Source organism: Callorhinchus milii, unplaced genomic scaffold (assembly GCF_018977255.1).
Source record: "Callorhinchus milii isolate IMCB2004 unplaced genomic scaffold, IMCB_Cmil_1.0 Scaffold3, whole genome shotgun sequence".
Classification (NCBI taxonomy): Eukaryota; Metazoa; Chordata; class Chondrichthyes; order Chimaeriformes; family Callorhinchidae; genus Callorhinchus; species Callorhinchus milii.
Genome location: NW_024704744.1, coordinates 3,216,571 through 3,235,008, shown reverse-complemented (window position 1 = coordinate 3,235,008; position 18,438 = coordinate 3,216,571). Strand labels below are relative to the sequence as shown.

The following is an 18,438-nucleotide window of genomic DNA, read 5'->3' as shown; positions in this document are numbered from 1 at the left end:
TCTGTGTTTTCAACTTAAAAGTAGCTTTATTTGTTCCCTTTTTTATTTGTCCTTTGTTCCTCATTCTGACTTTCAAATCCCTCGCTTTGTGAGCCCCTGCTCACCACATCTCCCTCCCGAAACTCCACTGCCTCACACTCACTCTGTGTTTCTGAAACCGTTCTAATAACCCAGTTCTTTAGTTACGATTTGAAGGTGGGCAGAATTGGTGCAAGTGGGAGGGATTGAGGCAGGTAGGTCCAGAAATTCGAGACATAGTGGCTGAAAGCATGGCCGCCAATAGTATAGTAGAGTGGAGGGACAAGAGCTGTGCAGAGGATTTAAGTCTGCTGAGTGAAGGGGGTGGGTAGTGGGGTGTGAACAGATCAGAGAGACGGGTAAATGCCGGGGCCTGAAGCGATTTGAAAATGAGGATCGTGAAATTGATCTGTTCTTACAGGATCTACTGGAAATGGTTCAGGAAATACCTCAAACTCGCAGCCTAATCGGGCATTCACTCCATCTCTGTAAAGTGTCTGGAGACGTCTTCCTTTGTAAGTTGTTCTTGTTTGACTTTTTTCCCTTGTAAATAGTTTAATTTTAACATGGATATATGCCTGTTAAGGTGGATGTTAATGTTAAAGATCCAGCAGCCCTATTCAACAAAAAAGGGAGTTTCTCTCTCCCAGTGTCCTGCCTAGGAATCCCCCAGATAAAAGTTGGTCATTTGCCTCATAGCTGTTTGTGGGACCTTGCTGTGTGTGCAAATTGGCTGCAGCATTTCACCTACAAATACAGTCACTCCACTTTACAGGAAAAATCCTGTGACACGCCTAAAGATATCTCCACCGTGATGAGGTTGCGTATTGTATCATAAGCAAAGATAATGATGTGTATTTTGTGGTTGAAGCACAGTTGTCTCCCACAAACCGTTGTGGATTGAGTGACCACGTTTGTTTGGGAAGGTTTATTACTCCCGGAAAGCGATCCACCAATCGACTAACAACTGGGTTCCTACTTACTGCTGGGTAAACAGAGGTGTGTGGGGTAAGGAAACTTGTTATATTAACATTAATTCTAACTGTGTGAAGTCCCAGCGCTTGGGATGTGCTCCCGATGTGAAAGGTGCTGTTCAAATGCAATTTTCTATTGTATGAAACAATTATATTTAATTTATTAACATGAACTTATTAACATCATAATTCTATTAATATAATTATTAACATGAATTATTATATGAATGATCCCATTCATTATGTTAATTAACAACATATTAATGGATATTTCATATTAACTTGAAAGGTGTTTTTAACAGTAAAATATAAATTGTCTCCAATTTGTGCCTACTTTTTGTCTGACTTCAAAGTATAATTTTTCCAGATTGGCCTTTTACACTGAGAACATGTTGGTGTTTGGGGCAGGCTACACAGCGAAGGGAACAAGGATGGTATCTGCAACCAGACCCCTGAGGTCCAAAGAGAGGTTCCTGAAGCTGGGAATGTTCACCCTGGAGAAGAGCAGGTACCTGGGAGATCTTATTGAAGTGGTGATCATCCCGAAAGCCATTGAATACACCAAATCCTAACTGTGGAGTCCTGTAGCACAGTGGTTAGAGCACTCGCCTTGCAAGCGAGAGGACCTGGGTTTGATTCAACTTTTCTTTACCTGAAGTTTGCGTTCATATTTCCATCCCCCTCCCTTCCATTTCTCTCCCCGCCCATCCTCCACTCACCATCAGATTCCCCCCACCATTGGACGAGCTTTCAGCCATTCTACCCAAGTTTTTTGGAACTCCATTCCGGAGTCCCTCCACTTTGCATCCCCCTCCCTCCCAACCATGCTTTCAGCTCTACCCCACATCCTGCTGCTCAGCCACCTCCCCCACTTTCAGACTGAATGACTTTAGCTGAGTTCAGATCCCCAGATGTTATACTTCATAGTACATTCTGTGAAGCGCTTTGAGACGTCTAGAAGACGTGATAAGGCGCTATATCAAATGCAAGAATATTATACTTGGACTGTACAGTGCTCTGGTCAGACCTCACCTGGAGTACTGGATACAGTTGTGGTCATTACCGCAATAGGGGGTTGCCCAAGCTCTCGAGGCAGTGCAGTGGAGAGCAACAAAGATTATCCACCTTGTTAGAACAGTGAGCTGTGAGCAACAATCAGATGAGCTAGGGTTCTTCAGTCCTGAGAGAAGACATCTCGGTGAAGACCTCATAGAGGTGCATAAAACTTTAAACGGGATTGAAAAAGTAAAACAGCATCAATACTTTAGGATGCACCAAGACTTGCGAACAAGAGCACACAGGTTTCGAGGTGTACAGGGCAGTTTTAGGACAGACACCAGAAAGTTTTTCTTTACTCTGAGGGTAATTAATGACTGGAACAAGGTTACCAGGAAGGGTGGTTGAGGCCAGGATATTGGGACTCATTTAAAAAGCAGTTTAATGCTGTGATGGGGGGATGATACACTACAAAATTACATTTACACAGTGCCTTTCATGTCAGGAGGATGTCCTAAAATGCTGGACAGTCATGGATTTGGACCCGAGCTGGGGGGTGGGGAGGGGGGTTAGAGGACAGGGAGGGTATGCAGATGGCCAAAGGTGCAGTCGAAGAGGAGGGTCTTGAGATGTGCCTTAAAGAAGGGAAGGGAGGGAACCAGGCAAAGGGAATGTGGATGGAGTTTCAAAGGGTGCATGTGTTCTAGAGGGATGAGATCAGTTGGGCTGAAAGGTCTTCTTCATCCAAACTAATCTGGTGCTTTTACACATGGAGAGTGTATTGATTGGACGGCCTAGATAGGTGGTGGAGGCAGATGGTTGGTGTCAAATGTGGCAAATTGACAAGGGAATTGGAAAAGCTGGGATGTGAGTGGCAGAGTAAAGTTGTTTTATTTTTCCGGAATGATAATCGTGCTTACATTTGATACAGCTCCCTTCATGTCAGGAGGACATCTCAAAGCACTTTACTGGATTCACTGTATAGTGCAGTGACCGTGTTTCGTGGGCAAACATGATGGCCAGTTTGTCCCACAAACAGCCATAAAATGATCAATTTTTGTGGGGGGGGGGTGGCTCCACTCTCCCGTTTTTCAAGCAGTGTCGAAGGGATCTTTAACATCCACCTGAGCAGGCAGACAGTACCTAGAATTAACGTCTCATCTGAAGGATTCTCACCTCCAACGTTGCAGTGAATTCCCCAGCACTAAACTGGAAGGTCAGCCTAGACTGACGGAATTTGCGATGTGGTGGTTTGAACCCACAACCTTCTGACCCAGAGGCAAAAACACTCCTGATTGAGCCAGGCTTCTCCATCGCATTGGTATTTTTATTGGGTGTCTCGTAGCACAGTGGTTAGCACACTTGCCTCGCAGGAGAGAGGACCTGGGACATCCTCCCACTATGAAAGGCATTTTATAAATGTCATTTTGTTTTTGTTGTTCAATCCCCGGATTGGGCAAAACCTGAGGCACGTTTGCTTCCTCCACACGCCTCTGTTTACCAAGCCATAAGTAGGTTGTTAATCGATTTCCAGAGATAAAAAAATATATACAGCATTTTACAGCATGTGTCACATCAAAGCTCAACTACGGGAGCTCCCTCCTTATCGGCCTTCGCAACTTTTCCCTTCACAAGCTTCAGATCATCCAAAACCATGCAGCTTGTGTACTCTCACGCACCAGGCTCCTTGACCCCATCACTCCCACCCTCGCCCGACTACTAGCTCCCCATCTCCCAGAGGATCGAGTTTAAGATCCTCGTCCTCACGTTTAAGGCCATCCATGGCTTTGCCGCCTCCTACCTCTCTGACCTGCTGACTCCCTACCAACCTGTCCGCTCCCTCCTTTCATTGGGCTCCAGCCTGCTCTATGTCTCCTGCCCTACCATCGGTGGCTGGGCTTTCAGGCATCTAAAACTCCATCCCACGGTCCCTTTGCCTTGTTTCCTCCCTTGCCTCCTTCAAGGCCGGTCTCAAGACCCTTCTCTTTGATCTCCCTCCCAAATCTCTGCATTCCCTCACCCCTACACCACCATGCTCGGGCCCCGACACCTGACTGTTCAGCGCTTTGGGATGTCCTCCCGATGTGAAAGGAAATGTAATTGTGTTGATGTTAGCCAAGGTTTCTGAAACCTCAGGGCCCAGATTGTGTGTTGGGGGAACCCCTGGAGTTTAACCCCACTCAGATTGCCATTTTGTGTACTGTTTGGCAATTTACCGCTGCTTGTTCAGCGAGGACCTTTCTACCCATTAGTACTTGGGTTTGCATGGTTAACACAGACCAAGTGGGAGGATTTCCTGCCCCTATGGAACAGAAATAGGAGCTGTCAGTTAGTACTGTAACCTTGTTTATAGCTTAAAGTAACCTGGCCCTGACTGCAGAGTGGGCTGTGTTACTTTCATACAATATATCTTCTGTTGGTGCAGGTGTAATATGCACAACAATCACTAAATAAGGTTTCAGACAGGAATATGGGAATTTACAAGGCTGGGAAAGGTGCATCTGACCAACATAGTCTTAGGTGATGCTTCAGTGCAGGGCTGAGGGGAGTGCTGCATTGTCAGGTGCTGTCCTTCAGGTGAGTTGTTAAAACCGAGGTCCCGTCTGCTTGTTCAGGTGGACGTTAAAGATCCCATGGCACTATTCAAAAAGAGAAGGGAGTTTTTCTCTCATTGGGTCTTGGCTAACAATCTCACAGAATTATGCAGTACAGAAGGAGGCCATTTGGCCCATTGTGTCTGTGCAGGCTCTTTAAAAAGAGCTATCCAAATCAATCCCACTCTCTCCCCATACAATGGAATCCCCCAGATAAAAAATTATCATTCACCTTGTGTTAGGCCGAATTACTTTTTTTGTGCTGTAAATGTTTATGGTTCTATTTCGATATCTAAAAAGGAATCATTTGCCCATACTCCTACAAAGGAGACTTACATGGGGTATTTTGGGGGTGTAAAGGCAGGTTAAATAAGGCAGAATGGATTGTTCTTTCAAAGAGGCAGCACAGGCACAATGGGTCAAGTGTTCTTCTTCTGTGTTGTAAATTTCTATGGTTTAAATGATGCCACGCAATGCAATATCCTGGTCAGGACATAGCTGTAGTACTGTATACAGATCTGGTTAATATAATGTGGCTGCCAAACCCTAGAAGCATTGCAAAAGTGAGCAACGAAAAGGTGGTATAGGAACAGGAGAAGGTCATTTAGCCCCTTGAACCTGTTTTACCATTCTATAGGATCATGGCTGATCTGTACCTAATTCCAATTATTTGTCTTCGCCCCATATCCCTTGATACCCTCCTAACAAATAATTATCCACCTTAGCCTTTAAAATGTGAATGGATCCAGCAGCCACAGCCTTTTGGAAGAGAGAGTTCCAGATTTCCACTACCCTTTGGGTGAAAAAGTGCCTCCTAATTTAACTTCAATATTTTAGCTCTAATTTTAAGATGATGCCCCTTGATCTGGATTCCCCCACCAGAGGAAATAGTTTTTACGCAAGTCTCTTTCTGTCCTGTAACCATTCTAATCCTTCTATGAAGTGAGAAGTTTAATATGATGTCAGCAGATTGTTGGCAGAGATAGTGAATGGCTGTGATGTTTGATTGAGGTTGGGTTTCTATTGGGTCAGAAATTCCACCTAATCTTAAGACTCTGAATCCATTTTTGTCTTAAAATTTCATACAAATCCTGGAAATAATATAATAATCCTTGCTTTTGATAAAGTGCTTTATCACGTCATTGGGATGTCTCAAAGCACTTCACAGAATTTATTGTAGACTGTGTATTTTGTGAGTGAAATAAGGGTATGGGAGGGAATAAGGAGTGAGTGGAGGTGAGTGTGGAATACAAACACTGGTACACACTAGTTGGGCCGAATGGCCTGTTTCTGTGCTGCACAGTCTATGTAAATCTAATGGGAGTGTTGGAGGGGGTGGCAGACCCCCACCTCTTTCTGACCAGTTTCCATTTGGGAAATGTTGAGTAAGTCGCCCGACTCCTCCAATTCAGGGGATATGATTTACAGGGGAGGACAAGGGGGGTGTCTGTGCCCCGATCCGAGGGACGGAAGCAGATCGAGGAACACGAGGGAGGAGGAAAATGAAGGACAAGTTCGAAGGCATAAATTTACATACATTAGAGCTCCTCCATCCACTTGCTGGTTGGAATTATGCTCCTCCCATCACTGAGGCTGGTATAAAGGCAGCTACACCACAGTTTAGCTGTTAGTTACTGACTCGATAGTTGGAATTGCTGTATTCCTCTCTCCGTGTCCATCGTCCGAAGATCTAAGCTGTTTGTGAACCATCATCTCTGTCTTTGCTGTTGGAAAAGGCAGAATTGGTTTTTTTTAACAGCGAAATCCATCGGTCCTGAACAGTGAGTAACGTGTTATTGCCCAGTGTGAAACGGGAGGAGAATTTGCATTCAGTTGGAATCTCCAAAGCCTTTCGATGCTTTTGTTATTTTTCTTCATTATTGGCTGGGTTCTTGTTAGAGAAACTATGGGTGATGTCAGGGAGATGTGTGTACGTGTATTTGTATGTGGTATGGGCGAACAAGCTGGGTTTTTCTTAGCCCTCACCCTCCCTCCACCCTCACACACACACCCTTCTCGGTAACATTACAGCATTAAAAAAAACAGATGGCAGAGGAACAAAGGATTGGCTTGGGGTTGAGTGGGAGATGATCGGAGACATGGGAAAATATCCCCAAGCTCGCTTCGAGCTGATGCCTGGCTGAACCGAGCAGGTTTATTGCTTGACGGTGTATGCTGGGCGGGTGACGGGGGGGAAACAGCTGATCCATGAAAAAGCTTCTGAGCGGTCGCGCCCACACCGTGTCTCTTTCTCTCTCTTTCTCCTTCTCTCTTTCCTTTGTTGAACCATCTTTCAGGGATGGTTCACGGATAGGCTTTCCCATCGGGACACCAAAAAAAAATTTCCCTTTGTGACCGGAAAACAAACAAACAAAAAAAATCCCACCCGAAATTTAATAATCATAGTAATAATCCTTGTATTTGATAGTGCCTTATCACATCTTTGAGACCTGTCAAAGCACTTCGCAGAATATACTGTAAAGTGAATTAACTGTATCTTCTGGATGAAATTTCTCAATTCTGGCAAATCCATCCAGAGATTGATTATTTTGTGGAGGAAAGTCTGCTCGCTGAGGAGGGTTTTGCGTGTGGGTGTTTGTTTTTGTCTACCCCAGTTATTGTTTGAGAGACGAGACCCATCTGCCTGGTCATTTGAAAAGAGGTAGCGAGAATGACGCAAAATATAAAATTATCGGGTGGGGTGAGATCAATATTCACATTTCTGTCACTTGAACTTGATCTGTTATTCTCAGTCTGATGTGTCGAGCGCTAGGAACCAAAATCAGCAGGTCTCTCCGAGATCTCTACCCAGATTTACTTTAGGAAAATGTAGTCTGACTGACGTCATTGAGTTTGTGTTTTTTAAAAAAACAATCACATCAAACATGCTAAAAAAAAATTAGAAATAATAGAAATCCTTGCATTTGATATAGCGCCTTATCACATCGTTGAGGCATCTCAAAAAGCTTCACAGAATATATTGTTAAGTGGACTGTCTATATATTTTGTGAACAAAATGCGGCAGCCATTTGCGCACAGCAACATCCCACAGACAGTCCATGTGCCTGTGTAAACATTTTTTTAAATTGCATAAATGTGTTAAAAAATATTAAAATTATTGTGTAAAAAAAAAATCTGTAAAATTGTATGTTAAAAAAAAATCAAAAAAATCTGAAATTGCGTGGGAAAAAAATGGCGTGAAATCTTTGTGTAAAAATAAATAAACTGCGTTAAAAAAATTGTGTAAAATTTTCTTTTAAAAAATTATTGCATAATAAGTTGTGTTTAAAAAAAAACTGTTCGCCACCATTTTAGTGAGATTAAAATGTATTGTAATTGTGAACCAGGAAGAGAGAGAGAGAGAAGGGTTTTGGTTTGTGATTGCTCTGAGGGTGATGGGGGCAGACAAACTGGTGGGGAGCTTGTGGGGAAATTGGGAGGTTGTGGGGGAATTTTCAGGGAGGGAATGAGAGAGTGACAGAGGAAAGGAGTGAGCGAGAAGAGGAGAGATTCACTCATTGCACTTTTTTTTAAACAATAATAGTAATTGGGGGAAAAAAAGTGATTTAAAATTCCCCGCCCCCACCCCTCCACATCCGTTTTGTTTCAGAAATAAGCAGTTGGAGACATAACGAGACAAAAATGGCAAAAATGGCAAGTTCCTCGAGATAGAAAGAGGAAATTCTGATCACTGAGGGTATTGTTTTGATGGGGGAGAAAGGAAAAAAAAATCTGTGCCTTGATGTCTTTTGGAAAAAGAAGCAAAATCACAATTCAAAGCTACAAACTTCACTGCCAAGTGTTTGAGAGAAAGAGGCAAAGATCCTGTTGTCCAGGGAGATTTTTAGGTGCATGAGAAATATCTAACCTTCAAGTCCTTTCGCTCACAGACATGCAGAATTCTCAGAGAAATCTACTCATTATTTCTTGCCTCCCTCCTGAGGCTGAGGAACTGGGCACTTTGATTTGGAATATCTGTAGGGTAGTGGTTAGAACACTCGCTTCGCAAGCAAAATGACCCGGGTTCAACTCCCGGGCAGGGCTAAGCACTAGGCAAGTTTCATTAATCCACACACTTCTGTTTACCAAACTGTAAGTAGGACCCCGGTTGTTAGTCGATTGGCAAACATTTTTTCAGGGGTAATAAGCCCTATAATAATCATTTGATCAACTCAGTCCATGATTATTTGTGAGACTGGTTGCTGTGTTTCACCCAAAATACAGTCGATTCACTTTACAATACTTTGAGACTTCACAAAGTTGTGATAAGGTGCGATATTGAATGCAAGAATTATTATTATTGATTTTAGCACCAAAATTAGCTGAGTGAGAGAAATATGATCATTGATATTTTTCATCTAATCACAGATAAATTCAGACATTGACTTTTTTTAATAGAACTTTGGGCAGGAGGCTTGGGTGGTGGTGGGGGAGAGAGCGAGAAAGACTGAGAAAGAGAGGGAGGAGCTTGAGAATTGCCAAATCCCATAAACTTTCAAGATATGGAGTGATTGAGTTTAAGTTGGGATCTGCTTAATAAGGAAATTGATTGTTTATATTGTACTGCCATTCCTTCCGCACCCAGTATTTCCCTTCAAAGTCCTCCAAGGCCTTGCTCCTCCCTACCTCTGTGACCTGCTAAATCCATATCAATCTGTCCACTCCCTACTCTCAGCGGGCCCCGGCCTGCTCCATGTGCCCTGCCTGGCCTGCCCTGCCTGGCCTGCCCCACCATTAGCGGTCAGCCTTATGCTTCTCTGCCCCCATCGTTTGGAACTCCATGCCACAGTCCCTTCACCTCACTCCCTCCCTTAGCTCCTACAAGGCCTGTCTCAAGACCTTCCTCTTCAACCACACCTGCAGTCAACTTCCCACCCTACCCTCCCTGCCTTCCACCACTTCTGAAGCCTGCTCACGTTCAAATCCCAGACTGTCCATCTCCTTGGGACATCTTCCCGATGTGAAAGGAGCTATGCACATGCAAGTTGTTGTTTTATCTTTGTTGATGTTAATATTATTAGTGTTAAAAAGTCCACAGTCATTCCACTTTACAGTATATCCTCTGAAGCCCTTTGAGACATCCTCCCCAGTGAAAGCACTGTATGAAATGTTATTATTATTATTATTCAGTTCCCATGCCCCCTCATCACCCCTTTCCCCATTGACAGATGTACAAAGAGCATGCAGTGAATAAGATAACTGAACAGTGGTGTATGTGTTAGTGCATTGCACTAATGCTTTGATGAGTTTGTAAGGCTGAGCAGCAACAAACGAGTTGTTTTTCCACCATAGTGGTGAGCATTGGTATTGCACATCTGATCTTCTCAGTCTGTTTATGCCAACCTTGGGCTCAAAATTCTTCTGGAATTTTGCCTTAGGACTATTTTGCCTTAAAGCTTGTGGAAAATTCTATACTTTAATCTTAGCGGTTGGGCCTTCATCCTCTCTGCTCCACCCTTTGGAACTCCATCCCACAGTCCCTTTGCCTCACTCTCTCCCTTGTCTCCTTCAAGGCCCATCTCAAGACCCTCCTCTTTGACTGTGCCTTTGGTCACCCGCCTATCCTCCCTGCCCTCCACCTCTCCTGATCTCAACCCCCAAATCCCTGCCTCTCCAACTTGGCTCTACCTTTCTTGCCTCCTCCCAACAGGGCTCTGATTGGTGGACTGGACTGCCAGTTAGTCAATGGGTGGGGTGATGGGGGGCATTGAAAACAGCAAGGAGATCTTGAAAAACTAGAGGAGTAAGTGAATCATGATAATTGGGGAGTTGGATTGGGGAACGGGAGATCATGGACCCACTCCCTTTGGCTCTGCCACTGCGACTAACCCTTAGATATATTTTGGGAGGACAAGTTTGCAGGGCTATGGAGAAAGAGCGATTGAGTGGGATTGGCTTGGATAGCTCTTTTCAAAGAGTTGGGACAGACACGATGGACTGAATGGCCTCCTTCTGTGCTGTATAATTCCATGATTCTATGAACCCACACATCCGTCTGACTCCTAGCATTAGACTGACATCAGACCAGGACACTGGGACTCATTTGAAAAGCAACTTGATGTTGTGATGGGAGAATGATCGGTTGGATGTTCTGGAGGGTTGAGATCAGGTGGGCTTATGAGAAGTCTACTAGTCACGCTTACTCAGATGGCACTAGCTATCTCTAATAATAATCTAATAATAATCCTTGCATTTGATATAGCCACTTATCACATCATCGAGACGTCTCACATACTTCACAGAATATGTTGTAAATTTTGTGGGAGAAAGTTCTAATCCCTATTCACTCTCGTTCCCTCTTTTACCGTTTACAACAACAAAATTGCATATAGAGAGCGCCTTTCACGTCGGGAGGACGTCCCGAAGCTCTTCTTCAAATGTTTATTCATATTCATTCACACGTTTGCCACATGCTGTTTATGCTTTCTTAACATTCTCCTCGCTGGTCTCCCTAGCTCCACCATTCACAAGCTGCAACACAATCCAAATTCCACCACCTGCACCCTAACCCGAACCAACTCCATTCGGACCAGTCCTTGTCAGTCTCCACTTGGCTCATTACTTCCTCAGTGGATCGATTTCAAGGTCCTCATTCCCAGCTATAAATAAATCCATCCACTCCTTGGCACCTCCTTACCTCTCTGTTCTTCTACCCTTCTCCTCCTGGACTTGCTACATGTCTCACGTTCTCTCCACACAACCATCAGTGGGCAAGCCTTCAGTCCCTACATCCCTAAACTCTTTAGAACTCAATTTCCCCTCCCCCTTAAGTTCCACCTCAATTCTTACCTGTAGCATATTAGTTGGAGCACTGGTCTCACAAGCAAGAGGACTTGTAATTCCCATGCGGGGCAAAACCTTAGGTAAGTTTCCTAAGCAGTAAGTAGGAATCCAGCTGTTAGTCGATTGGTGGATCACTTTCCGTGGGTAATATCCCTCAAAAAAACATGGATCACTCAATCCACAACTGTTTGTGAGATACTGCTGTGCGCAATTGGCTGCCGCATTTCTCTGAAGCTCTCTGAGACATCTCAACGACTTGATAGGACGCTCTATCAAATGCAAGAATTATTATTATTTTGTGTAGGAGCCTGGCTCATTTGCTAGGATTGTTGGTCAAGACACCAGGAGACAGAAACTCCCTTCTCTTTACGAATATTGACACAGGATCTTTAACATCCACCTGAACAGGAAATCTTGGCTTAATGTCTCAGTTGCTAATACTGTCGCCTCTGAAACACGGAAGCTTGTGGGTTCAAAGGCTATAACAACAACAAATTGCATTTATATGGTACATTTCATGTCTGGAGGACAACCCAAGGTACTGTGTAGTTGAGGGTTTGCACCCGAGTAGGGAGCTGGAGTCAAGAGGGGTGGAGGGCAAAGTGGTGGGGGGTGGGTGTGGTGGGAGGATAACCAAGGATGTGATACAAGAGGAAGGGAGACGACTTTGAAAGATGGGTGAGGTGAAGAGATTCCAGGATGGCGTTCCAGAGAGTTGGAGCAGAAAGGCTGAAGGTGATGGTGGGATGGGTAGGGCAGGGACTTCGGGCTCATAGTCATCAGGCCAACTGGGGGGGAGCACTGCATCATCAATAGTGCTGTCCTTCAGATGCGACATTAAGCCAATGTTCTCCATTGAGGTGGACTTTAAATATTCAAAAAGAGAAGGGCATTTCTCTCTCCCAGTGTCCCGGCCAACAATTCTCCCAAATAAAATTGAACATTCACTTCATGAATGTTTGTGGACCACCATTGTGGACAAATTGGCTGCCTCATCTGTTTACAAAACAGTAAAACTTTGAAACCTCCTCCTATAATACTAACAATCCTTCCATTTTACATAACTCCTTACCATGTCGCTGAGATGTCTCAAAGAGCACCACAGAATATTCTGTCAAGTGAATTGACTGCATTTTGTGGGCAAAACGTGGCAGCCAATTGCACACAGAAATAACTTCCTAATATGAGGTTATTTTTACAGTTAACATAACTTCCCTTTATTTGTATTGAAAGACATTGTAAAAGCCCAGCTTCTCATTTGTCTTTTTTCACTGACTGTTTGCACCTGCGTTGCCAATTTTAATAATACGTGTTTCACTGAAGTCCCTCAATGCAATAACAATGGTTCCAAAGGGTCTATTTGCATTGAATACAGTATTTGCATAGCTGTATGATTCCCTCGTTGTTGAACAGTTTGAAGCCTGCTCTATAAAAGCATTTACCATTATTAACCCTTAGTTTCTCAGCCTCTGTCAGTCTATCCCCCCAACTATATAAATTAAGTTGTTGTAGTTGTTGGAGGCCTGTAGCTCAGTGATTAGAGCATTCATTTCACAAGCCTCGCTAGGTTCAATTCCTGGGCAGGGTGAAACCTTAGGCAAATTTTGTTACCCCACACGCCTCGGGTTGCCTAGCAGTAAGTAGGAACCTGATTGTTAGTTGATTGATGGATCACTTTCTGAGGATAATAATCCCTCCAAAAATAATAATTTGGTCACTATTTTGGGACACTGGTGGGTGCAATCGACTACCACTTTTCACCCACAAAATATACAGTCAATTCACTTTACAGTATATTCTCTGAAGTGCTTTGAGACATCTCAACAATGTGATAAGGTGCTATATCAAACGTCAGGATTATTATTATAGAAACAACAGCTCACATTTATACAGCACCCTTGGATATTGACCAAGGGAGATGGGGGAGGTGACCATGGGCCCGATTGAAGAGGTATATCTTAAAGTGGGATTTAAAGATAGTTAAAGAGAGTGCGAGATGAAGGGTTTGAGCAGGAAGTTCCAGAGGTTAGTGGCTGAAAGCAAGGACATTGATCACGATGTGGAGGGGTTGGAGGGGGACGAAAGATGCCGTCCTTCAGATGAGATGTTAAGCTCAGATCCCATCTGCCTGTTCAGGTGGACATTAAAGATTTGTTGGCACTTTTCAAAAAGAAAGGGAAGTTTCTCTCTTCCCCATGTCCTGGTCAACAATTCTCCAGATAAAATTGCTCACTCACTTCATGGCTGTTTGAGAGACATTGTTGTGTGCAAAACCGGCTGCCTCGTTTGCCCAGAAAATACACAGTCACTACACTTTATAGTAAATCTTGTGGCGTGCTTTGAGAAATACTCATGACATGAGAAGTGCTGTAACGAATGTGAGGATTATTATTGTGATATGGAGCTGCCAATGACTTGAGGTCAGTTTGGCTCAGTTGGCAGAACTCTTATCTCTGAATTAGAAGATTCAAGCACCACATCAGGACATGTCTGCTGTAGGACCTCGCTGGTGCAGATTGCTGACACTTTAGTTAACACATTAACAGTGTATCAGCCTGGTGCAGTGGTAGTGCTCCCGCCACTGAGTCAGAAAGGCTGTGGGTTCAAGCCCCACATCAGGACTTGGAATCACATCATCTAAGCTGACGCTTCATTGCAGTGCTGGGGGGATGTTGTATTGTTGGAAGTGCTGAAGTTTGGATAAGACATAAATTTTAGGTCCCGTCTGCCTGATCAGGCGGATGTTAAATATCCCAGGGCAGTATTCAAAAAGAGAAGGGCGTTTCTCTCTCCCAGTTTTCCTGGCCAACAACCCTCCATGAGTAAAACTGGTTCCTCACTATGATTGTTTTGGTGTGCGCAACTGGTGCCCTTTTCATCCACAAAATACACAGTCAATTCATAAGAAATGCTAAACGAAAGAAGACCAAGGTCCATCCAGTTCACCTTCCACCATCTGAGCAGTCGCTTGACATGTCATGCCCCTAGCTATACATAAGATCCATTTTACAGTATATTCGGTGAAGTGCTTTGACATGCCCCAATGAGATGCACTATGGCAAATGAAAGTATTATTATTATTAAAGGTTTCTTTGCCTCCCCACCACCCACAGGGCAAATCTCAGGACAATGTCGGAATACTGAGTAAAACTGGTTCCTCACTATGATTGTTTTGGTGTGCGCAACTGGTGCCCTTTTCATCCACAAAATACACAGTCAATTCATAAGAAATGCTAAACGAAAGAAGACCAAGGTCCATCCAGTTCACCTTCCACCATCTGAGCAGTCGCTTGACATGTCATGCCCCTAGCTATACATAAGATCCATTTTACAGTATATTCGGTGAAGTGCTTTGACATGCCCCAATGAGATGCACTATGGCAAATGAAAGTATTATTATTATTAAAGGTTTCTTTGCCTCCCCACCACCCACAGGGCAAATCTCAGGACAATGTCGGAATACGAGGTGTATGAGAAGAAGTTCAAGGACGCCACGCTGCCGCACTTTGCCAGCGGGATCTCCTCCTTTTTGAGTTTTGCGGAATTGGCGTCAGTGGCTGGGAACAAGGAACTGGACGATCCAGAGTGCAGGATGATGAAGCTGGAGATTGAGTCATGCTACGATGAGCTGGGCAGGGCCAGGACCGGGGGGCAGCAGGTGATCGAGTCACTGACTGCCCAAGGCATGCTGTTGGCAGCGAACCTGGAGATTGCTGAACAAGAGAGAACCAAGCTGGAGGAGGAGCTGTGGATTGAGAAGGACAAGCTGATAACAGAGGAGAGCCGTAGGCAAGAGATCCGAGACAAGCTCCAGACTGCACGCTCGTCCCTCAAACAAGCTAAGAACACCTTGATTGCAGCCAAGGCCAGGCAGGGTGAGAAGGTGACTGGTAGAGATGTTGGAATTGGTCTGATTCTCCTAGTGCCATGTGTGGGTAAGATCTCCTGTTCTATTCTACGGGAGGGTTGTATTGCATTCAGTGGAGTCCTGTAGTGTAGTGGTTTTGGCACTTGCCGTGCAATCAAGAGGACCCAGGTTTGATTCCCGGGCAGAGCGAAACCTTAGGCAAGTTTCCTTACTCCGCACGCCTGTTTACCTAGCAGTAAGTCGAAACCCAGTTGTCAGTCGATTGACGGATCGCTTTTCCAGGGGTAATAATTCCTTGAAATATAATAATGAAAAATTGGCCACTCATTCCACGACTGTTTGTGGGACACTGCTGTACATAATTCGCTGATGCATTTCGCCCACAAAATATACAGTCATTTCACTTTACAATATATTCTGTGAAGCGCTTTGAAGCAGCAACAACTCACAAGTGTATAGGACCTTTCATGTCGAGAGAACGTCCTAAGACACTGCACAATCAAGGATTTGGACCCGAGCTGGGGGTTGAGATCAGGAAGATGGAGGGTGGGGTGAGGGGTTGGAGGGTGACCAAAGGCGATCGAAGAGGAGGATTGAGACATACCCTGAAGGAGACAAGGGAGGGAGTGAGCCAAAGGAACTGTGGGATGGGGTTCCTTAGGGCGGGGGCAGAGAGGCTGAAGGCCTGACTGCTGATGGTGGGTGGGCCGGGCAGGAAACGTCTCAACGATGCGATGAGGAGCTATATCAAATGCATGGTTTATGTTACGAATGCAAGTTGTTGTTGTCGTCGTCGTTGCTGTAAATTTCTATGGGTTCCTTGGTTCCCCCGCAGGAATCCCAATGACGGTGGACTGCAGCAAGGAGCTGAAGAAGACAAGGGAGCTGGTAAATTTGACCGACAAAAAGGGGCAGGAATTTGAGGCCAGCATTACCGAGCAGGAGACTGAGCTCAGAAAATGCAACGAGCAGATACCCAAGTTGAGCAAAGACATCGCGAGGCTGAAGGAAAAACTGGCGCAGAAGGAGCGAGATGTGGAGAACCTCAAGAAAGTCTGCGCAGGTCAGGCTGAGGTCAGGAGCAAGCTCAGGTACTGCTACAACTATTTGGACAGCCTGCACGGGAGCGTGGAGGTCCTGCACAAGTCCAGCAAATGCATGTACAGCCTGGAGCCTCTCTGGTCTACTGTGCAGGAGATCTTTAACACCATCCTGCAGCAGAACTCTCACAACGAGCTGCTGAACTACGACCCCCAGGTCCAGGGGATGATCAAGAAGCTGAAAGTGCTTCAAAGCAACATGAACCTGAAATGAGACACGCAGACAGTTTGTTCGTTCATTTGTTCGTTCATTTCTTTCATTTCTTTCAATTGTTAATCTGTTCGTTCCATTCATTTTGTTGCGGTTTGTTTTGTTTGTTGAACGTGGAATCATATATAGGGATCTGTGCATTGCCACTTGCCTTGGGACTATGGGGACTATCCCCACTTGGGTCTAGATTTAAACTACTTTCACTACGAAACACATTCGCTGCACTTTACTGTCAATCCTGCGATGCGCTTTGAGATGTCCTGACAACATAAATGGGGCTGTACAAAATACAAGGGTTATAATTATTATTACTAATAATAAAAATGTCCCTCTCCCGAGCCTTACTTGGCTCGGAAAATCTGAAATCTGTACTCAAGTATTATTATTGTTGTTGTAACTTGCTTAGCATTTTAGATAGTCCAGAATTAGGCGAGAATTTTTTTCATTTTTGTTCAGCATTTGTTTAGTCAGTTCATTTGTAAGATTTACCACCCTCTGTTCTTTTCTTTAAGAGGAAAATGATGTGTAGGGAAGCCGATTCCCTTCTAATATAGTCTGTTTGTCCCTCGCCCCCTCGGCTCCACCACCAGTGGACATGCCTTCAGTCACTACGCCCCGAAACTCTGGAACTCTCTCCCTCAATCCCTCCGCCTTGCCCCCTAATCCCCCTCCCAACCTTCAAATCCCGCTTAAAGACCTTCTATTTTGATGGTGCTCACAGTCACCTCCCCGCTCCCTCTCCCTCTGACTTGGGGTTAGACTCCTCCATTGTCAAGCACTCCTGGACACTACGGCGCAGAAAGAGGAATTTTCTCTCAAGGTGTCTGTGCTGGTGCTCGCTCCTCCACTGGACCTCTCTACTCTAATCCCATTCCTCTGCTCTTTCCCCAAGAGGATTTGTAGAGGTATGTAGGGAAGGACCCATTAATGTTACTTTTATTACATCATACAAACCTAGCTTTTTGGGGAACGGGGGGTTTGGGGGAGAGAATCTATTTGGGCCTGAAAGTGTGATGGAAGCAGATTTAATAAACTTTCAATAACAACAAGATTTCAATTACAAGATTTCATTTATAGAGCGCCTTTCATGTTGGGAGGTCGTCCCAAGGCGCTGGACAGGTGGATCGGAACCCGAGCAGGGGGGAAATGGTCAGGGTGAGGGGAGGGAAGGGAGGGAGTGAGGAGGGGGTAGAGAGTCGAGAGGGGAGCTGAAGGCACGGTCGAAGAGAAAGGTCTTGAGACCGGCCTTGAAGGAGGAAAGGGTGGAGGCGGCGAAGACACTGGGGCGTGGAGTTCCAGAGCCTCGGGGCTGAGAGGCTGAAGGCCCGGCCACTGATGTTAGGGCGGGGGATTTGTGGAGCAGACTGGAGCCAGAGGAACGGAGGGTACGGGCAGGTAGGTAGGGGGATAGTAGGTCGGAGAGGTGGGAGGGCGCAAGGCCGTGAATGGCCTTGTAGGTGAGGATGAGGATCTTGAATTTGACCCTCTGGGGGATGAGGAGGCAGTGGAGGCGAGCGAGGGTGGGAGTGATGTGGTCCCGAAGCCTGGTGCGGGACAGTACACGAGCTACAGAGTTCTGAATGACCTGCAGCTTGTGGAGGGAGGTGCCAGGAAGGCCGACGAGGAGAGAGTGCCCATAGTCCAGCCTTGAGGTGATAAAGGCGTGGACCAGTGTTTCAAAAGGGAATTGGATAGGTACTTGAAAAGGAAAAAAATTACAGGGCTATGGGGTAAGAGCGGGGGAGTGGACTAGTTGGTAGCTCTTTCAAGAGCCAACACAGGCACGATGGGCCGAATGGCCTCCTTCTATGCTGTAAGATTCTTTGTTTCCATGATTTGATGAAAATTAGGATTGATGTGGGAACATCAAAACCTCAAGAAAATAAGCCAGATT

The 18,438-nt window shown here is 45.1% G+C and overlaps 1 protein-coding gene across 1 annotated transcript; it reads left to right on the top strand.

Moving 5' to 3' along the window:
- Window positions 1-1,005: 1,005 nt before the first annotated feature.
- LOC103185590 lies at window positions 1,006-16,909 on the top strand. Its single transcript, XM_042333714.1, has 4 exons — window positions 1,006-1,026; window positions 1,360-1,500; window positions 14,801-15,300; window positions 16,069-16,909. Exons 2-4 carry the CDS (start codon window positions 1,382-1,384, stop codon window positions 16,545-16,547), a joined length of 1,098 nt encoding a protein of 365 aa, XP_042189648.1. The 5' UTR covers window positions 1,006-1,026; window positions 1,360-1,381; the 3' UTR covers window positions 16,548-16,909.
- Window positions 16,910-18,438: the final 1,529 nt, after the last annotated feature.

What these genes read in the sequence shown, in the direction of transcription:
- LOC103185590 (XM_042333714.1), top strand. Translation starts at nt 1,382, where the DNA reads ATGTTGGTGTTTGGGGCAGGCTACACAGCGAAGGGAACAAGGATGGTA. An exon ending in TTCACCCTGGAGAAGAGCAG is followed by an intron (nt 1,501 to 14,800) that starts GTACCTGGGAGA and finishes CACCACCCACAG; the next exon opens with GGCAAATCTCAGGACAATGT. An exon ending in TCTCCTAGTGCCATGTGTGG is followed by an intron (nt 15,301 to 16,068) that starts GTAAGATCTCCT and finishes GTTCCCCCGCAG; the next exon opens with GAATCCCAATGACGGTGGAC.